General features: G+C 33.6%; 2 protein-coding genes across 2 annotated transcripts; both read right to left on the bottom strand.

Moving 5' to 3' along the window:
- Nucleotides 1-3,299: 3,299 nt before the first annotated feature.
- On the bottom strand, nt 3,300-4,622 carry LOC138341823 (uncharacterized). The gene is made up of 4 exons (XM_069293721.1): nt 4,335-4,622; nt 3,952-4,040; nt 3,694-3,886; nt 3,300-3,467 (listed from the first exon to the last, which is right to left on the bottom strand). Exons 1-4 carry the CDS (start codon nt 4,620-4,622, stop codon nt 3,300-3,302), a joined length of 738 nt encoding a protein of 245 aa, XP_069149822.1.
- Nucleotides 4,623-5,764: 1,142 nt separating this feature from the next.
- On the bottom strand, nt 5,765-12,090 carry LOC138341822 (uncharacterized). The gene is made up of 5 exons (XM_069293716.1): nt 11,922-12,090; nt 7,613-7,743; nt 7,427-7,552; nt 6,574-6,919; nt 5,765-6,177 (listed from the first exon to the last, which is right to left on the bottom strand). The coding sequence occupies exons 1-5, from the start codon at nt 12,088-12,090 to the stop codon at nt 5,765-5,767; spliced, it is 1,185 nt and encodes a 394-aa protein (XP_069149817.1).
- Between the last annotated feature and the right edge of the window lie 4,752 nt (nt 12,091-16,842).

The raw sequence follows: 16,842 nt of genomic DNA, 5'->3' as shown, positions 1-16,842 counted from the left end.
ATGTTTTTCATCAAATTAGATTGTTATTTCATCCCTCTACATCCCTTAAGCCATAGCCTTTGCTACCCTTCAGTGATGAGCTCATGTAGGGACAAAAATAAGAAAGAAAGAGGAGAGTTTATTTGAGAGTTGTATTTAGGTAATGAGTGTTAAGGGTATTTATAGTGAGGACTAATTAACTTATTTATTCTCCATTTAATCCCCAAATAACCCATAAAGCACTTAATTAATTAAAGAATATCATTTAAAATTTGGTAGAGAAACAAAACCCTCACAGATGAGACGTCGATCGACAGGCCATAAATGAGTCGACGGACAAACCCCCCCATTTCTTTACTTCATCATCTCGATCAGGGACTTTGTAGGCGAGGGCTTCCTCCAATTTTTCTAAGTGTAGGACGACGGTGGAATCGATGCCCCATCGTTCCACACACCGATCGTAGCCTGCACCTTTGCACTCTGTCGATGCGTCCTGAGATTGTACAAGTGAAGGGACCTTGTCCACCAGCCTATGTTTGGGACAACGGTTGCATCGACGCCCCATCGATGCACACACGGGCCATCTTATATCCATTTGATGCATACCTATTAGATACCTTTCAACCATTTCTGTACATTTTCGACTCCTATGAATTAGTCAAAATTGTTCAGGCACACTATCATCCCTTTGAACCAACTTTGTAAACGTTTTGGTTCTTAAGCCTCGTAAATGACCTATATTCATTAAAAATGGACTTAGAAACATTGTTTAAACTTTATTACACGTATGTTTGGCTTTACAATGAGTCTTGGATTTTCAAGGTGTTACAGTTATAAATTGCCAATGTACCTTATTATGATATGATGATGATGATATGTTAATATCACATATGAGGATTGCAACGAAAGGACATTCTCATGAAATTCTTAATGGTCTAATGATTATGATATACAAGGGGTTAGTAACCTATGTCCTATACTAAGTTATGACGATTTATAAAGTGTTAAAGACATTTAAAAAAGGTACTCTAGTTTAGAATTGAATGATTTAGTAGTGAGGAGCGTTCCTTCACAATGTGGGAAGGTAGGTTCACTATTGTAGTCATGAGATTAGAAACAATAATGTAATATGAATAAAGAGGGTCCCAATCATATCTTCTAGTTGTTGAACTATGTTTCCCCCATAGGAATACTAGCTAGTGGATCCACATAATGCTATTTTCATGTTTTGTTACTACCTTGGTCAGTAGTCAACCTTCTTTCGATGTAGGTTTTAATGAAACGGGATTCCACATTTAGCACCTGTGGTCTATGTTTGTTAAGGCAAGTGTTCCCGAAAGTAAAATGAAGTAACAAGGTGAACATTAACTACGGTAACTTATGAGGTTTGACTTAGTATAGGTAGGGGTATTGGACTCTACTTAGATATTTTACAAGATGACTCTAAGGGGAGTCTTAAGAGGTTGTTCTTAAGTATGATATTATAAAATTGCATGATGTTGACTTTATATTATGATATTTTTACATGATTATGATTTTTGATGAATACAATATTGGTATATATTTCTAATTTTCACTATATCTACTCATGAGGCTACACTATGTTAAATTAGACATTGCTTATCATCTTTCTTTGGGATTGGTTAGTTAATTAAGGTTATAGGGCTTTGCTTGGTCATTGCAAATGTAGACTTGATCTTGGGTTATGAGTAAGGGTCTTGTAAGTAAGGTAATATTAAGGATGCTACCACGCATGTTGACTTGGTTATACTTGATGGTGTTAGTCTTGTGATAGATTTGATCTTCTCTTAGTGAATATGTGGTTATTCGCTTATATGGGTTCTTGAATGTACATTGAAGACTTTAGAATGACTTAGCATTCCTTTCAAAGGAAATATCCTTTTTTAAGGCATGTTTAAATTGTTTTATGTGCATATGCCTATACTGAGTACAAGTGATGTATTAACCCATATTTCTATTCTTACTACAATAATGTAGGTTCTTACCCTTTTTTTTAGAAGGCCATTGAAGAAAACATAGGCGATGCCACTATCTTTCTACTGGATATTGTTTGGTTGTAAAGACACTTTTGTTCATTCCTTTTCATTTGAAGAAAAATGTTGTATATGCCTATAAGTGGATTTGAATGTATGAAGTGCAGACTATTTCCAATGTTGTACTCTCTATTGATGGATTTAATACAATACATATCATAGCCTTCTTATGAATCTATGTTTCTATTTTGTGTATGCACAATAAAAGTTTGTTTTAATATACATATCATTTCCTTTTTATGAATCTATATTTTTATGTTATGTGTTCACAATAAAAGTAGAAGCCTATGTAGTGCTTCCAATGTAAGGTGTCTATGTAGACTCCTTATGTATATTTTATCTGTATACGAGAGGTTTATGTAAACCTCACTATAGAAGTAGTAAATATGTTTTAAATTTTCTACAAATAAACCTATGAAATGTAATGATGAATGCTAAGAGGTATACTTCAAGGGGGTATTTCGAGGATGTGACATATAACCTACGAGGGAACACAGTTATGGAACATGGCGATATCTTCTAGAAACCTTCACTTACTAGCGTTGAGGTTTCCATCTCATGAGACAACATCTACGTTGGGAACTCAGACTTGATGAAAATGAAGTTTCTACTGTGGGAAGCAGTATTTACTAACGTGAAGCCCCCACTCTCATTTGTCATGTTCACTCGGTGCTAGGCTCTAACTCCCTTTTTAAATATATTTAAGCCTTTAGAGCATTAGTTCATAAAGAAGGCTTTAGGAGCTTGCTTTCATTCATAATATAGATCAAAGGATTCTAAGATGAGAATGTCCTTTCATCATAAACCCAACTTCATGTCAGAATATTCTTTCACATAATACTATAATCATACATCATGTTTGTGTGCATATAATGTGAGATCTACTTTAACATAAACACCTCTAATTACACATGTACATAACATTATTAATCATATACTTCACATGCATATAAATATGTAATGATGCATAGGAGAACTATCAATGTCAACGTGAATGACAATCTGAATAAAAATGTTTACGTGAAAATCAACTTGAATGTAATCATCAACATGAACGTCAACATCAAGGTGAACGTAAATGTCAATATCAATGCTAATCTAAACGTCAATATAAAAATAGATATGAATATCACCATCAACTTAAAAGTAATCAAGAACGTGAATGACAATGTGAACGTAACATGAACATTAATTTCAACGTCAATGTCAATGTCAATGTAAATATCAATGTGAATGTGAATATCATCGTCCTTGTAAATGTGAATGTCAACGTAAATATACATCACTGCAAACATCAAAGTGAACATCAATGTGGATATCAACGTGAACATCTACACAAAAGTCAATATGAGCGTGAATGTCAATGTCAAGGTGAATGTTAATGTCAATGTGGTGAACGTCATTGTCAACATGAACATCAATGTAAATGTCAATCTGAATGAAAACGTGAACGTGAAAATCATCATGTACGTCAATATCAACGTGTACATTATTATCAATGTGAACGTCAACATCAAGGTGAACGTAATGTCAACATCAATAGTAATGTAAACGTCAACGTGAACAGCAATGCAAACATTAATGTCAACGTCAATATAAATATAAACGTGAATGTCAACACTAATGTAAACATATACGTGAACAACAATGTGAAAGTAACATGAACATTAAAGTCAATGTCAATGTCAATATAAACGTAAATGTCAATGTGAATGTGAACGTCAATGTCAATGTCAATGTTAAGATGATAGTCTATATAAATATCAATGTAAATGATAGTGTAATCATTAATGTCAACGTTAATGTGAACATCAATATCAATGTCAATGTAAACGTGACCATGAACATCAATCCTAATGTAAACGTTAACGTGAATATCAATATGAATGTCAATGTCAATGCTAATTTGAATGTAAACGTTAATTCAACATCAACATTAACATCAATGTCAATGTGAACGTGAACGTGAACATCAATATGCGCGAAAACGTGAATGTAAAAATCAACCTGAACGTCAACATCGTTATGAATGTCACTGTGAAATTATACATGAAAACATCAACATCAATGTGAATTTAAATGCCAAAATAAACATGAACGTCAATGAGAACGTAAACATCATCATAAACGTCAACGTCAATGAAAACATAAATGTGAATGTGAATGTGAATATAAACATGAATGTGAATGTGAATGTCAATATCAATGTCAACGTCAATATAAATGTCAACTTGAATGTAAACATCAATGTCAATATCAATGTAAACGTAAATGTCAACATAATTAAAAATCTGTGCGAACCTCAAATCTAACATAAATTTCAACTTGAATATTAACATGAATGTCAGTGTCAACATTAACGTTAATGTCAATATGAACATCAATCTGAACGTCAATGTCAATGGCAATGTCAATGTGAATATCAACGTGAACATCTACATGAATGTCAATGTGAACGTGAATGTCAACGTAAATGTTAACGTGAACTTCAATGTCAATGTGAACGTCAATATCAATGTAAACTTGAATGACAACGTGAATACAAATGTGAACGTGAAAATCACCGTGAACGTCAACATCAAGGTGCATGTAATTGTCAATATCAATGATAATGTAAACATCAATATAAACATCAACGTGAATGTCAACATCGACGTCAATGTAAACATGAACATGAATGTCAATATCAACATCAATGTAAACATGAACATGAATGTCAACTCAAATGTAATTATCAACATGAATGACAATGTGAACGTAACATGAACGTCAATGTAAATGTCAATATCAATGTCAACATAAATATCAATGTGAATGTGAATGTGAATGTGAATGTCAATGGCAATGTGAACGTCTGTATGGACATCAATGTCAATGTCAATGCCAACGTGAGCATCAACGTGATCGTCAATAAAAATATCAATATTAATGTCAACATCGATGTGAATATCAACGTCAATGAAAACATCAACGTCAATGTCAATGGAAACGTGAAGGTAAATGTCAATGCTAATTTAAACGTTAACGTGAACATCAACCAGAACGTCAATATGAATGTCAACGTCAATGTCAACAGGAACATCAACATCAATGTCTGTGTGAACGTTGCATCAACGTTAATGTAAATGTTAACGTCAATGTTAATATTAATGTGAACGTCATTGTCAACATGAACGTGAACGTCAATAGCAACATGAACGTGAACTTTGATGTAACATCAACATGAGCATTAACGTCAATATCAATATGAATATCAATGTCAATGTCAACATAAATATTGATGTCCACGTCAATGTCAATGTCAATGTTAATGTAAATGTCAACATGAGAATCAATGTGAATGCTTATGTGAACGTGAACGTGAATGTCATATTCAACCAGAATGTGATTTTCAACATGAATGTCAACTTCACCATAAAAGTCAATATCAATGTTAACATCAACGCCAATGCAACATGAATGTCAACGTAAACATCAATGTGAACGTATATGTCAATGTAAATTTTAGCATCAACTTGAACGTGAACTTAAATTTTAATATGAAAATGAACATGAATGTCAACCTCAACATGAACATCAAGGTCAACATAGATGTAAACATTAACATCAATGTCAACGTAAACATGAACGTCAATGAGAACGTGAATATGGACATCAACGTCTACATCTACGTGAAAATAAACATGAAGGTGAATGTAACATCAATGTCAATGTTAATATCAACGTCAATTTTAACATAACATAATTTCAATGTCAATATCAATGTCAACGTCAATGTCAACATCAACTTCAATGTCAAGGACAATGTAAACGTCAATGTCAACATGAACATCAGTGTGAACGTGATTGCCAAGTTGAACGACAATGTGAAAGTGAATGTAAAGGTCAATGCCAACATCAATATCAATATCAATGTAAAGGTTAACATGAACATTAATTTCAACATCAACGTAAACGTCAATATCAACATCAACGTCAATGTCAATGTCAATATTAACATTAACATAATTGTCAATGTGAACATCAATGTCAACGTTAACGTCAACTTCAATATAAAAATCAATGTAAACCTGAATGTCAACGTGAGTATCAACGTGAATGCCAATGTAAATATCAATATGAACATTAACGTTACCGTGAACGTCTACATCAATATAAACATTAACATGATCGTTAACATCAACATAAACATCAACGTAAATGTGAACGTCAGTGTCAATGTCAACGCTAATTAAAATGTCAACGTTAATATCAACGTGAAAGTTAATGTAAACGTCAAAGTAATAATGAACATGAATATCAATGCTAATGTAAACGTCAACGTGAATGTCAATATAAATGTCAATGTCAATTTAAACGTTAATGTCGACGTGAACGTTAATGTCAATGTAAATATTAATGTGAACATTAGTGTGAACGCCAATGTAAACTTTAATGTCAATGTGAACATCAATATGAGCGTCTATAAAAGCGTCAACGTGAAGATGAATGTGCACATCAACGTGAGCATCTATGAAAACATCAATGTGAACGTGAATACCAATGTCAATGTGAACATCAACCTCAACGTCATTGTAAACATGAATGTGAACATCAACGCTAATGTAAATATCAACATGAATGTCAGCATGAACATCAATGTTAACGTCAATCTCAAGGTCAACATTAAAGTCAACATCAATGTCGACATCAAAGTTAATGTCAATGTTAATGTCGACGTGAACGTCAACATCAATATCAACGTGAACATTTATGTCAACCTCAATGTGAACGTGAGCATCAATGTTAACAATAACACGAACGTCAATGTCAATGTGGACTTGAACGTGAAGTTTAATATGAATATCAACATGAGCATCAATGTAAACATCTACGTGAACATCCCTCTCCACGTCAAGTTAAACGTGAATGTCCACATCAACGTCAATGTCAATGTTAATGTCAATGTCTACATGAACGTCAATGTGAATGATAATGTGAACGTGAACGTCAACATAAACTTAAACGTCAATGTGAACTTCAATGTCAATGTCAATGTCAATTTAAACATCAATGTCAACATCAACATGAATATTAATGTGATAATAAATGTGAACATATATGCCAACGTAAATGTGAACTTCAACTTGAACATGAACGAGAACCTCAACATGAACATGAATGCGAATGTCAATGTCAATAAAAATGTAATCGTCGATGTGAACGTGAAGATGAATGCCAACATAAGTATAAAAGTCAAGGTGAAAATCAATCTGAATGTTAATGTTAATATTTACGTCAACATAAACGTGCACATGAATGTCAATTTGAATGTGAATATAATGTCAATGTCAACATCAATGTGAACGTAATATCAATGTTAAAGTGATTTGAATGTTAACGTAAGCGTGTACATTAATGTCAATGTCAGCGTCAACATGAATGTCATTGTGAATGTGATTATCAAGGTGAACATTAACATTATAGTGACCATGAAAGTAAATATAAATGTCAATGTCAATGTCAATGTAAATGTCAACCTGCACGTTACCGTGAATGTCAATGTCAACGTCAACGTGAATGTTAATATCAATATTAACATCATTGTCAATGTCAATGTGAACGTGAACGTCAACATCAACGTCAATGTCAACGTCAAACTCAATGTGAATGTTACTCTCAACATGAACATCAACGTGACCATCAACATGAATGTCTACATGGATGTCAACTTCAACATAATCATTAATGTCAACATGAACGTCAACGTTAATATGAACGTGAATGTGAACATCATCGTAAACGTTAATGTAACGACCCACAAGTCCCCCCTAAATGTTAGGGAGAACCCTTGGGTCATGACATGGTGTCCTCGACCCTTTGGGTTCTTGTACAAGCCCTTAACTATCGTCCATTACATAAGACATTAAAAGTGGTGTGGAATAAAAACTCTTCAAGACATTTAATAAAAATCTAGTGTTTCATATATTTTTAGAGAATGTCATTGTCACAATAAAACTTATAGACACAATATAATATCTTAGGGATACGACCCTTTACAGTAAAAGAAAATATATAATAAGTCTTAAAATTAAAATTAAGAAAAACGTATACTATGTCGTCGAATATATGAGGATATACCAAATCTTGAGAGAGTATATTTCCCAAGCTTCTCCATCAAATATTTCAAAATGTTTCCAACCTATACTTTCATAGTATAAAAAAGTATGGAGTTAGTACAAATAATGTACCAATTATGGCACATGCAGAAAGGGAAATTTTAGTAAGAATAGACTTTCATGTCAATTAAGTAATGAATTCATTAATATAAAATTAAAATAACATAAGTATATTCATTTAACACTTAGAGAAGAATTTTCATAATTTTCACCAAAACACACCTTTTACGGTAAACTTCCAAAAGATTACAGTGAATTCAATTTGAGCATTTACAGTGAACTACCCTAATTTTAAAGGAGTGAACTTTCAAGGCCAAACAAAGAAGAAGTGAGCTCATTTTCGTAGGAGTTTCCCTAAATAATGATTATCGTAAGACTCTTAAAGGTAAGACATGAAGGAAGTACGCATATGCCTCTTTAAATAATCACCAAAGTGATCCTCCGGATATTAATTTTTCGCTTACTCACATCGGGAGAACAAGCTTCCACTCAATAACAAGACATCAGAAGAACACCCAAAACATCCACCAAGTCTTCCTTTTTAGAATTCCTACTTAGTGCAATGAGTAGATGTGTCCCATACCACCACCTACCTTAAGTAGGACACTCTTTTAGAAGGCTTGGCACCAAGATTCCCCTTTTAGAAGGTCTACTCAGTGCAATGGAAAGATAGTGTCCCATTCTGCTACCTACCCTAAGTAGTAGGTTCTTTTAAGAAAACTTAGTTCATTCAGTTTACATAGACTCACTAAGAGCCGCCTTTTAGAACGCCTACCTAGTCAAATTGATAAATAACGTCCCATTCCACTACCTACCCTGTGTAGTACACTATTTTAAATGACTTAGTATTTTCATTACTTTTGTCGGAGGTTAGATTAACCGACATAGACCGTGGGAGCTAGACATGGAATCCCGATTTTAAAATTTATCGGATGAGGGATTATCACTTGCCTAGATTAAGGTCATTAATTTAGCTTTTACTTGGCTTGGCCAATAGGTACACCTATGTGGACGCATAGTTAAGGCATAAGGAGATTGCTACTAAGTAACTCATTCTCTACTTAGGAGGATTACTCATCTGAAGAGGTATATTGGAATACAACATCTCAACTCATAAAGTGTAACCACCTCTTCTTCATATCCTCTCTGTGATAGACATAAACCCGATGGATTCTAATCATTATCTACTATAGGTAAAGATAACTAGTGAACAACATAACTAAACTCATGAAGGGAATTCATCCTCCGACCTATCTTAGAAAGTTCTTAGAATGTAGTGAGGTTGCTACTAAACACTTCATCTCAACTCATGAAGAGAGTCCACCTCAAAACTCCTCTATTTACTTATCTTATCTTCATTCATTCACTTAAGTGTGTGTGCACATGTGAGCACACCTTGAATATAAAAATAATTCCATTTACATTAAGTTCTATACATTCTATAGACATTCATTCATCAATTCACACACTTTACATGCTACATGTAATCATATACTTCATTTAGGCATAATCTAAATCAAACATGCTATTCAAGCTTCATTATTCACAACACAAGAACGATCTTATTCATAACTTCATTTCACATATTAGGCCATCAAAGCAACACTCACAATACATACTAAGTATAATAAATTTCATCATGAAAACACCGCCACCAAGAAGGTGGACCATACCACATAAGAGCGTTTCATAATTCATGCGTAAACAACATAACCAACTTATCCTTTAATTCTAGATTCCATCACCTATAGCATTTTTAATCAATAGTTCATCATAAAAAGCCCTTAGGTCAGTAGCTAAACATCGGTAGCAACATAATTAAATAAAAGCTCAAAGACTGCAAATTTAAGCTCATTTAACCCATTTCTTAACCCAACATTTGATTAAAAGCTATAACATATTTTCATTGAATTATTGCCCATAAAATTATGAACTAAATTTAGAAGAAACATTATGAAGTTATTAAAAATGTTTCACGCAAGACCCATATTAAGAGTTGAAGTTATAAGAAACTGGGGTTGAAAACCCTTTTTAAAAATCCTTCAGAATGGACTCCTTGAATGGAAGAGACTTCAAGAATGGATACCATACCTTAGATAAAAGAAACCCCAATGATTTTTATGCAGAATTTTGCCACGAAAAGCCCTCATACTCTTCTCGACATCTAGCTTCCTAAGAGACTTGAGATAGAGTTCTAAGGGAGAGGGGTTTTGGGTTATAGGAAGAGTTGTCTAATATTAAGTCTTAGGCTTTGAAATACTTCAATATATGTAATAAACCCTAAAATAAATGTCCTTCGGTCAGAAAATACTATGGGTCAATTTACCATACACCCCCTAACTTGGTAAAATATTATAGCTTTTCACAGGCCCATCGACGATTCACAAATGATGGAGCATTTTTCATCCAACGCCCTATTGGTGAGCGTCCGTTGGTTGAATCGGTTACCATCAAACCTACATACCTTCAGGTACAATCTACCGACCAACTCGATGAGGCGTCGATTGGTCAACTATTCTTGTTGGTTGACAATGCCAGATAGTTTTGGACTCAAGTCTTTGTCCCTTCTCTATGGCCTCTTGTGGGTCCTAGGTGTGGTCGTGCCTGGACGTTATACACCTAAACATATATGTATTGGTCATAGGAACATATTACATGACTATGGATTAAAAAAACACGTCAAACTCAATCAAGCACATCAAGACGCAGAAGCACTCTCTAAGGCACACTTTCCTATCATCATGGTCGTTCTTGGACGTTTCACCTACGAACCTTACATAATGCATAAGGAAACTAACTTAACTCACTCTAACAAAAAATTACCTCAAGAAACAATCACAATGCTTTAGTTCACCTTAGTTCGTTTTAGGTGTTACATTCTCCCCCATTTGGGATAGCATTCATCCTTGAATGACACTAAAACTTTAAGACCATCAATAAATTCATTAGAAACTCATAAAACATAAAATCATAGTTAAAACACTCAAAATAAAAGCATTAACTAGAAAGGAGCACCACTTCACATTTTCACACACTAGAAACATAGGCAACTTTTGCATCAACTTCACAATTTAAAAATATATCCTTATCCTTCTTTTCTCGTGGATCTACCTTATGCAACATTAAAAATTTTCATACACAGTAATTTTTAACACATTCAAACTTCAATCAAAGAAAAAATAATTTTTTTCAAAATTCACAAAACTTACAATGAACATCATTGTAACAATGCCAAACATGCAATTTTTTTTCAAAATTTTATTCTTTGTGCAATTCATCAAAATTACATAATGATATGAATCATAAAACCATATAAAATCATTTCATAAAATAAAAAAAAACCATAAAGAGTCAATACTTAATAGGACTATAAACAGTGGATTAGTACTCCTCCCTACTTTCCAGCCCCTGGAGGTAACCCTTCTTTGGAGCATTGTGATCTAGACCACATTGAGGATCTTCTGTAACCTCCATCCCTCTTTCTTTGATATTAGGGTTGGAACCTCATATTGTATCTCTTATTAACACATGCAAAATAACAATCCGTACGACCAAGACACCAACAAAATTGTTGCTTTCCACAAGTAGTGCTCCTAGTCCTCTAAAAAGTGTGGCTACCACCTTAGGAATTTTAGTTTGGAACCTTATCCTTGATCCCCATGGAAGAATCTTGTTTCAAGAACCTCTTCTTAGGTATTGTGACTAGATTCATCCGATCTAGGCCTCTTACACTCTTCACTTATCTCCCTAATTTTTGACACCTCAATTTGTTGTGCATACACCATGAGCCTAGAAATATCCATGTCATTAAGAAGCATTGCGGTTCGAATCTCTTTATCCACCAAGATAGACACTCCTATCACAAATTTGTTCATCCTAGCCCTAGGGTTGTCTACCATGATTACAGAATACTTAAAGAGTTGGGTGAATTTGAGAGAGTGTTCTTGCACTCTCATTCCTCCTAGACGAAGGTTCATCAATTCAAACATCTTCTTCTCTCTCTACCCTAGGGGAAAGATCTTATCTATGAAAGCCTTTTTGAATTCCTCCAATCAACCGAACCTATTTCTGTGGATCTCTCACTCCTCAATTGCTCAAAATACAGTTGAGCCACATCCTTTAGTTTGTAATTGTCTAACTCAGCTTTCTTCCTACGGGTCAAACCTATATAATCTACCACATTGAAAACTTCATTTATAAAACCTTTTGGATCTTCATCCACCTTAGTGACATGAAAAGTGGGAGGGTTCATCCACATGAAATATTGAATTCTATATGGGCGAGTACTAGCATTAGGTTGGGGTTGAACGCTTTGATTAACTTGGGCAACAAAATCATTATTGAGGCATAGGAGGCACTTGGGGCACTTGCGTCTCTTGATGTTCTAGAAATGGAACCTGGGGAGGGATCCTCCTATTAGATAAACCTCTTCCTTCCTTCTAGCGATGTATCTCATCGTATTCATGTCCTATAAAGTCAAAGAAAAGAGGTTTAAGCAAAGACACCTTATTTAACTCAACTCTAAGTCACGACGTTCGAATAGAGAAGAAAGTGAAACTTTTATCATCCTATAGCCTCTTGTCCACCAATGACCAAGATACTACTAGACGTTGCTTGAAAGATATTCAGACCCTAAAGTATTTCCATACCCTTATGCTCTAATACCAAATATGTCACCACCCGAATGTAACCCCTATAAGTTAGGGAGAACCCTTGGTTCATGAGCGAGCGTACTTGACCCTTTGTGGTATTGTACAAGACCTTAACTATCGTTCATTACATAAGACATGAATAGTAGTGAGGAATTAAAACTTTTCAAGACATTTAATAAAAATCTAGGCTTTCAGGAATATTTAGAGGATCTCATGGTCAGAAGCCAACTTAAATATATGATATAATATCTTAGTGACACGACTCTTTAAATTGAAAGAAAATACATAAAAAGTCTTAATTTTAAAACTAAGAAAATCATAGACTATGTCCTCGAATATGTGAGGACATACAAAATCTTAAGAGATTTGATTTCCCAAACATTGTCATCAAATATTCCAAAATGCCTCCAACCTATACTTATAGAGTGTAGAATAATATGGGGTTAGTATAAATAATGTACAAAGTATGCATGTGTAAAATTAACAATATGAATATGATGAATGCAAGATAAGGCTTGACTATAAGTCAGTTGTGAAGTTCATTTTACTGTAATAATTTCATCATTGAATTGTTCTTATAAGATAATAATATTTTAAGAGGTTGGCTTGCTTAAAATTAATGTTTAGATTACCATAATATGTGAAATTTTGGCTTATGCCATCAAATTGGCTAGCAATATATTCTTCAAAAAGTTTAATAGAATTGGCTATCTATGTTATTTAATAAAAAATTGGCTAATGATATTCTCATGACCATTGTCTAGTAATAGTTGTCTTATGCCAATAAATTGGCTAAAAATATTATACATTACCATAATATGTGAAAAATTAGTCTACGCAAATAAATGGGCTTACAATGTATTTCAAAAATATAATATAAAATTGCCTAATAATTAAGTTTTACAAAAATTAAGCATGACCAATGTAACTTTTAATTCATAACCAAGGGTATGCATATAATTGGGAGATGTCCCAACATACCCTTTCCAAATGAACTATGAATAAAAGTAAGTACATAGAACAAGTTTATAACGTTCATAAGGAGTGGTATAAACCAACCAAATATCATTGAACATGATAAGGAGAGTAATAACATAATTAAAAGTTCAAGAATTATGAAAGAGGTCATACTGAAGTGTTAAAAGAATTAAGTCAAGTCTCACTTAAATTTAAGACATATATTTTTAAAATACTCTCATATGAAAGTGTTACGAATTGTGAGACAAGTCTCATTAACAGCAAGATGATATTGTAAGGTTAAACTCACATCTCATCAAGTAAATAAAGGGATTATCAGTTAACCAAAGAGTTAAGTAAACCTCATAACTAGATGAAAGCTTCCATAATGTTTGAGTAAACTATAAAAGATGTAAAAAAAAAAGAAGTTTAGCAAAGCACCATTAGACTAGAAGTGTGCTTGTGCAAACATATGCAAGACTCATGAGATGAGGCTGCCACCAAGGTGGACAAGTAGTCTCTGTAAGTCTCCTAGTCTTCTTACTATGTTGCCAGCATAAACCTCATTCTTATCAAAGACTGACGATTGATATTTTTAGTCTCTTATAGTCTTAGCACACATTGAACAGACATCTATTCTTGTTTATATCTTGTTTTCATAAGGACATCTATTCTTGTTTATATCTTGTTTTCAATTGTCAGTCTTTGATAAGAACGAGGTTTCAACAAATAATGGACAGAGCCAATAATGACTTCTTTTATCATGAAAAATGGGCATAGAAAAATAATGGAAAACAATGCCTCATAATATCCATAATATGAAAATGATGAAATAAGTTCCCTAGCCGAAGAAGATTGGCTTATAAAGATTATATGCCCAATCTTACAATAATGGAAAAAATAACTTACTGTACCGATAGCCAAAATATTTCCTTAGTCTTTTGGATTACTTACTTGATTCATTGTAGGTATGGGACTACAATAAACAATTGCACTTTTAAGTAAAACATATGATCAAAGGAGATCATTGAATTACACAACGTGAAGAAGAAAAAGATTTTTTTAAAAAAACTAAGTATCTAAAAGGGAGCTCTCGGGTTAGGTTGTAACACCCCGTAGCCCAATTAGACAAAAACTTAGTTTTTCAGAAAAATCTGTAGGTTCTACAAACAGTGGCATCGACTGACCATAGCTTGAACGATGGTCCGTCCTGCAAACCCGTCGATGGGATGAGACACTCCAAAAAATTTCAGCCTAGAAAAATTGCTTAAGTATTGGACAACGAACAGACTTACGGTCCGTAGGTCAAACAACGGTTCGTAATCCGTGACCGTCGATCAAGAATCCTTTTAACCACTCTTTTACAAGAGCTATGGATTACCAACAATGTTCGTAGGTTGACCTATGGTCCGTAGGTGAAAAATTTGCAGCCACTTAAATAGAAATGGAGTTTGGTTAAATTAAAATGATAATAACTCTTAGCACAAAAGGAATCAGGTTTTCCATGACCTACCCAAAAATAGATAATTGAATTATATTTGCATAGCCACAAACCTTGCTAAAATCAAACCTCTTAGCAAAAAGTTATGCCCATTTTAGTAAAGGTCTGTCGAACAGACCATCACGATGGACCGTTAGTCCTGGCCGTCGTGAGGCCCAACAAAAACCTTCCCAGGGGTCTTTTTGACCTTTCCCATTCCGTTTAAACCCTAGTTACGTCGTTTTTACCCTAAATCATCAGATTTTAGTCACTTTAAAACTAGAAATATAATTAAAACATATCAAAGTCAAATCATTAAATCAAAACATAGAGAATTAGAAGAAATTGAGGAGAAAAAAGCTCAAGAATGCCACAAGATCCAGCAGTTCCAGCCCTTATACTTAAGTATTTTTCCGTGGAGTCATCACCTGGCATGTGGGATTTCACTAGTTGGTTTCTTTAACCCATTGGGTACTTAGTTTCAGTCAGTTCTTGATTCTTTTATCATCATTATATCTAGGTTTTCTATAACTTTTATATAACTTCATGAATTTTTTAAATATATGTTCCAAATTAGATTATCATGTTATTACACAGATTATCGCATGAATTTCAAATTCCTATCTTTGTATTTGCTTAGTTCATGAATTACTCTTGCTAGGTCATATATTTTAGACACTTCAAATATACATGCCTCAGTTATAAATGCATAATTAATAGATTAATTGTTTCATTCATAGTTTGCATGTTAAGTTTCGAGCAATCCAGCACTTACAGAAAGTTAGATATAATTAGCAAATTTATTGTATTCATTGGGAGTAGAATAATACCGAGTTGGACTTGGGTTTAGCGCATCTAATAGTCCTAGAACTACTAGGCATGTAGGTTTTAAGTCACCTGTGTGCGAAATTAGCTTAGTGATCACGCCAGCATGCTTTTATACCTTTGACAGGGTATATTGGGTCCTCTCGAGGAGGCTAATACATCAGACTCCACATTTAGCTCATATCGAATTATTATCGATTATTAGTAGCTCCCACAGTTTAATAAAACTCATCGCATTGACCATTTATACGTATATTAAGTATTAAGTTTCATCGTGTTATAAATTGGTCAATGCATCTAGTTAGATCATAAATTAGCATGTCATGTTAAGATTATTATACTTGTGTTTGTGCTTGTTCAGTTATGTTTTATTTTGGCTTTACTCTATCCTACATGCTCAATACCTTTCAAGTACTGACGCATACGTGTACTACATCTTCTCGTTATGAAGGTTCAGATTCTCAGCATCCAAATCACGCATAGATCCATTTCTCGATGTCAAGTTTAGAAGATTCATTGGTGATTCCTTATTCTCCGAGGACAACAATCATGAGTTTCATTTCAGTCTTTAGTCATTCAGTTTCACTTTTTTCTAGATTTAGCTAGGGGCTTGCCCATGTATTTTCTAGTATATTTTAGAGGCTATATTCAAATATAGTTACATTCAAATTAGTCTTAAGTTAATATTTCTTTTGTATTAAACTCAATGTTTTCAAATATCTTAGTTATAGAATATG

Source organism: Solanum lycopersicum, chromosome 1 (genome assembly GCF_036512215.1).
Source record: "Solanum lycopersicum chromosome 1, SLM_r2.1".
Taxonomy (NCBI): domain Eukaryota; kingdom Viridiplantae; phylum Streptophyta; class Magnoliopsida; order Solanales; family Solanaceae; genus Solanum; species Solanum lycopersicum.
The sequence above is the reverse complement of the archived record's forward strand: the minus strand, read 5'-3'. Positions and strand labels throughout refer to the sequence as shown.